The sequence below is a fragment of the Theropithecus gelada genome, chromosome 11 (genome assembly GCF_003255815.1).
Source record: "Theropithecus gelada isolate Dixy chromosome 11, Tgel_1.0, whole genome shotgun sequence".
NCBI classification, from domain to species: Eukaryota; Metazoa; Chordata; class Mammalia; order Primates; family Cercopithecidae; genus Theropithecus; species Theropithecus gelada.
The window spans coordinates 35985648-35991899 of record NC_037679.1 but is presented as its reverse complement, the minus strand read 5'-3'; the positions used below and the strand labels follow the sequence as shown (position 1 = coordinate 35991899).

Here is a 6252-nt window from a genome sequence, read left to right as displayed (position 1 = left end):
TCCACAAATTATTTGACGTTCCCATCAAATGACAGTCTAATTGCCCTTTCTTTGAATAAAGGCCCACCTTAGTGACTCATTCTTAGTATTTTGGATAAGGCTAGGTTAGAAAGGACAATACAGCTTTTGCCTGCCTCTTCCTCTTAGGATGCTTACTCTTGGAATTCAGCCATGTTCTTGAGGAAGCCCTGACTACATGGGGAAACCACATGTAGGCATATTACTGCCATAGCTTCAGCTGAGATCTCATTCAACAGTCATGTCAACCACCAGGCATGTGAGTGAAGCAGCCTTCAGATTATTTTAGTCTCTGTTAAGCCCTGACCAAATTGCAGATCTACAAACAAAAATGTTTTAGATCACCAAATTTTGGGGTAGTTTGTTAGCATTCCTACCATGTTTCCCAAACTCTACTGGAGTTGCTAGTAGATATTCAAGAGGAAAAACAATGTAAATGAAGTTTCCAGGTGACTGGTAATTTGAGATTTCTGTCTGGTAAAATAAGATATCCATTCATATTTTAAATCATTCTTGATTAAATTGGGAGCCATGGCAAAATAGCTACTCCACTGTGAGATTAGTTTCCAGTGGTTCCAGGAGTGGAAAAAGGAATTTGGCTTTGGGCCAGACTGTTTTGGGAGGAATCACTTGGTCATTTGGATGTCAGTAGCCCCAAAGTAATCCGAATGCAATATTAAAGTGCTGCATGTCACAAAATACATATTTTTAAAACTACCCCTTATGTTGGTTTGGTATATTTAAGGAGGACTGCTGGCAACTCTAGTGCCAAAAAAGTCTTGTCGATCAAGTAAGTTTAGGGAGTGTTACAGAAATGAGACAGATCTGTAGGCTGACACTGCACACTAGCTACTGAAGGCCTTGAGAGCCTATGGTTGAAGTCTTTTAATTTGAAGAGAGCCTTACACTGAATTAGTTGTCCATGGAACCATTAACATCTTGGGAAATGTTCTGAACCTGTGGTTTCCAGAGTTTGATCTCAGGACCCCTTAATATTCTTAAATTATTGAGAACTCCAAAGAGCTTTTGCTATGACAGTTGTCTCTATCAATATTTTGTATTAGAAATTAAAAATTTTTTAATTTTAATTCAGACTTCCACTTAAAGCCAAAATGTAATAACAGGGACCAGATTTATCTTCTCACTGTAAACAAGACAAATTACATGAAAAAATGTTCAAGACACTGCACATTATAGGCAACAAAGGCCATTCATGGGGGCAAAAAAAATGAGATCAGTCCTAGCAACTACCAAAGCTTACTGCTTTGAGTTTCCAGGCTGAAGTACAAGGAAGAAGAACACAGGTGGAGCTAGAAGCCACCCTAAGTTAAGACAGAGCTGGGTCCAGGGAGACCCAGGTGGCTAGAGTTTGCAGGACTGGAGAGGATTAGATAGAGCAAACTTTAGGATTATACAGAACACCACCCCACCGTGCAAGTCTTCAGCTGAATTCTGATAGAACATGCATGTTAGGTGACTACCTAAGGCCAGGGAAAGAGCCATCCAAAAGGTGTGGAGCAAACATTGTCTGGTGCTCACATGGAATGGGAATAGTGCCTGTCCCACTAACAAGACTGGGAAACATGACTCCCTGGGGTTTTGGATAGAGTACAGAGAAGGCTCTTACCTCACTCAGTAAGAGCAGTGCTTTGGTCTTGCCTAACATCTTAAAAGCAAGACCTCAAAGGATCAGATTTTCCAAGTAACTTAACTGTATCCTGAATAAAGCTCAAGAGTTTATAGAAACACAAAAATATCAGGCACCCAATTCATAGTGTTTGGCATCCAAACAAAAATTATCAGGCATGCAAGAATGAGGGCAAAAAATATCAAAACCAACTCAGAACTGACAAATGTAAACATTAGCAGGTAAGGATATGAAAAGTTATTAGACCTACATGTTTTCAAAAAGTTAAGACACTGAAGGTATTTTAAAAGGTCCAAATCAAACATTGTAGGTGAAAACAAAATGTGAGATGAAAATAAACTGAATGGTATTGACTACACATTGCAAAAAACAAAACAAAACCAGTAACTTAAAGACAGAAACTATCTAAAAAAAACACTGAGAAAAAGAATATTAAAAGCCAACGGAGGATCCATCAGTGAGTTGGAAGACAATCTCAAGTGGCCTAACATATATGAAATTAGAGTTTCCTGAAAGGAGGGGAGGAAAAATAATTGAAGAAAGAGTAACTGAAAAATTTCCAAATTTTGATGAAAACTGTAAACCTACAGATCCAAGCAGCAGCAACAATGAGACTTTCTGATGCTTTGAATGGATACAATCTAAAAACATTGCCATCTATCAAAAATATTTGTCAGTCCTAGTAAATGAGTAACAGTTTTAGCAAAATTGATCCGAGTAAAACATTCGTATCCAATTCAAAGGCAAAAAGAGTTTTCTAAGAAGCATGTCTGGTTTCCTTGAGTTTCTGACTTAGCTGACACAGACCAAGGAACATTCTGAATGCTCAATCTACTTGGAATTATAGCTTTTTCTATTTTGTCACATAAATATATTTAATAGAAAACTCTGATAAGCACTTTACTTTCTGACAAGATGTTAAGATTTTCTGTCCTGGTATATACCACTTGTTTCCAATTATGTCTAAAAACTCCTAGACTCAGACATCCATATCAGGTATGATCTATCAATCTAGCAAGGACTAGGAGAGAAAAAGTAGACAATGAGGAGGAAAACACTTGGGTGGAATGAAAACTAGTGGCTTGCTTTACTTTATACAGTTGTTCAAGATATTGTTCCTTGAACTCCAGACAGCTTGTGGGGCATTTTTTTCAATCTCATAAAATTATGGATATATTAGTCCAACTTGAAAATATTCCTGTTTAATACCACTGGGTTCTCAAACCATTAACAACCACTGGAACAACAGGAAATGGTTCCTTAATAATTTTTGCGTTTTAAAGTCCCAAATAGAGTAGTTCTCTCTGCCACGCATACCTTCTCAAGTAACTGAGATCAACGTTTGGTTCGTTTCATTCTGCAATATTTTTCTTTATATAGTGCATTTTGCAGTATTTTCTTTAGTATATTTAGACGTATTTAAAACTTGGAGATTCATACAGTCCCTGAGGATCCTAATTAACTCCATGGAATTCAAAATTCTTAAAAAAATTATTCTTTATTTAAAAAAAACACACACACACATGCATACACACAGGACTGGAATTTTTTTTAGACTACTAACACTATCTTTTATGTTTCCAAGTTCTTATGCCACTTGACTCCTAGTTAACCAGGATATTAATGTATAATCTTTTCATATCATAGGTACCACTATCACATTTCATCAATTTCCTGAAGCAAATTGAGTGAAATCATAAACAAGCACACACTTAAGAGTCAGTATTTATTCTGATTAATATTTTACAAAATTTTGACATTTAATTTATGTAAGGAGGGCTAATTTATTAAACACTTTACAGGTTTTTCTTTCCACAGAATAACACAGTAAGTAGCAAAATAATACTTGGCACAGTTATAAATAAAGAAAATATAAAATAAAAACATCCATAGCTTAAGTACAGTGATGCTGTTTTATGCCCATTAATATCAAATAAATTCCTGGAAACAATAAAAATATGAATGAAAAAAACTCCAAAGAAGTAATTCATGTTCAGTGCTGAGAATTAAGTTGCTATTTGCTAAAAGTATCCAATTAAGTTGATAAGAACTATTCCCAAAAGTTCACCATCATACACAACTTTAGAACTGGGTTTATAGTTGGTTCCACACACAGGACCTACAAAATAATTAAAGAGATGGTATACTGCTTCATAGCTGGCTCCTGACCATCTGACCATTTGAGTTATAGATTTCACAGGTACTACAAGATGGTTACTACAAAAGCATTCACATTGCTAGTATTTTCCATGTAATTACACATCTAGAGGGGTTTGTTTTTTTTTTTGTCTGTTTAACTGAATGACATCTCTTTTGCACTGAAAAGAATATTGTACCACAAACAAAGAAGATGGTAACAACATTCTTAGCCAAACTCTGAAAAAACCACCATAGTCTTTAACTGTTGATAAAAATGTATTCGATAAAAATGCAACTGAGTCTTCGTGTGAAGTGGCTCAAAATACAAAAAATTAAAACAAATTCTAGCATTTTATAAATAACTTTGAATTTAAAAATTATCTAAAATTTCCCCCAATTAGTAGTCAAAACTAGCTGACATTTGTAAAGTTAACCAATTTTTACATTCTATGATAAAATGGCACAATGCTATTGCCACCCCACACCCATCTCTTCCCTTTTCAAAAATAAAGTACATATGCCAGTTTTCTAATATTAAAACACATACACTAAGGGTAATCTTTTTTTGATGTGTGACTTATGGTTAAATAAGCTACTATATAAAAATGGTACTTGGAAATACTGAACATCAACTATATACATTTCACTGCTCCTCTTACTAAGGCAAGGGGCGGGTATACCACTAGATTGCTTTAATACCTGGAATCTGCATTTTACAGGGAAGACTAGTTTTACCAAGCATCAGACATGCAGTGAACTTGCAGGGTATAATGCCTATTAACAGCAATTTTGAACATCACTAGAAGCTCATTAGTTATCTCCCTTTTCTTTTTGGTTGGATAAAATGAAACGAGCAGCTTTAAAAACACTAACACATACAGACACAAAGAGAAAACTATTTGATAAATTATTTATATACAGATACACATTCTTTACACTGGTCTAGGATCTGTTCTTAGTCTGACCACCATTCCCCCACCCTCTCCCACCCCATTCCCTCTCACAGATTTCCCACAGGTTGCTCGAACCACAGTTTGCTACAGCACTTAAGATGACTAAACCAAATCTCACCCTGTAAACAATATTTATGGAAGCAGTGACTAGTAGTCCACCATGAGGGTATGAAAATGCTGTGACAAAAACTGATCAGTGCATCACATTTAACAAAAAGAAAATCTTTTCTAAAACTGTTTCAGAACTTACTCAATATTGGGTAAGTGAAATACTCTTGGGGATGAAATTCTACTTTCTGATAGGTCATTTTATTAAAACCAGAATATACCATCAGCTTTTCTTTTATTCACATGTGCTATGTACACAGATCATGCTCCATCTTTAGTTAAATGCCATTATTTTGTCTACAATTATTTTGTAGCTGAGGTTTTAAAAAGAAGTATATCCATGTATCACTATTACTGAGAATTTTGCATTATTCTGCCTTTTCTTGAAAATACCACGTTAACTGTTAAAAATGGAACTGTTTTTGAACATCAAATTAAATTCTAATTTATGCTCCACTGGATAGTATCTGCTAGTATACATTCTATGTGGTGTATCATGCACTTAGTAGGGCTTTTAAATTTGAACAAAATAACATGACTTACTATACTCATGCAAGTGTTTCATTATCAGACCGTAAAACCTCAGAGCAAGGTTACTACAAATTATTTCACTGAACTAGAAATATATCAGCATTTGCAACAGCTGATAGGAACAAAACATTGTTAGCACATTTTATTGTGAACATTATTTTCTCCTGCCTTTGAAGACAACATCACAGTAGATCCCAATCACATGATATTCATCACAGTATTTATGTGTACATTCTAAAATGTACATAATACTAGTCAATCAACTTAAAACAATGCTCCTGGAATTAGATGCAATACTCCTACTAGACTGCATCATAACATTTAGCCAAATAACATAAATTTAGTTTTAGTTAAAACTGAACATTTCTGATCAGTACACCATGTCTGTCAACAGAGTAAGTTTACCTTTTTTGTGAAAAATACTGTGAGAACAAAACCCAAAAGTTGAGTATGTTGTGAATTTCCACATTAAGAACCATTAAAATTATTTTTATCATCTTTACTCTTCCCAGAAATGGCAGTGTGTTCTGTCCATGTTTACTTTTGTTAATAAAAGTGTTGAAAAAAAGACTGTAAAATTCACCGTTAGCCCTACACATAGCATGCTCTTATTCAAAGGATGTGGATTCGAGTGTGAGAGAGACACGGACAGACACAATTTTCAGGCACCACTCAGCAATATGCTTCATAGGATAAAGATGTTGCTACACCAGCTGGTACCCAGATCCCGATATTTGGTCATATTCTATTGTATACTGCCTGGTCCAGTCCACGATAACAGGACGAAAGAGGCCACAGCATCGAAATTCAAAGAAGTCTATAATATTCCTTACACATCCGTGGCTAAAAATGGCA

At 35.1% G+C, this 6252-nt stretch overlaps 1 protein-coding gene across 1 annotated transcript in view; it reads right to left on the bottom strand.

Moving 5' to 3' along the window:
• Positions 1 to 3373: 3373 nt before the first annotated feature.
• The window catches only part of ZDHHC17 (zinc finger DHHC-type containing 17), a 91370-nt gene continuing 88491 nt past the window's right edge, over positions 3374 to 6252 (bottom strand). The window contains exon 17 of the mRNA XM_025402061.1: positions 3374 to 6240. Within this exon, the coding sequence (XP_025257846.1) occupies positions 6102 to 6240 (139 nt within the window). The 3' untranslated portion in view covers positions 3374 to 6101. The remainder of the gene's footprint in view (positions 6241 to 6252) is intronic.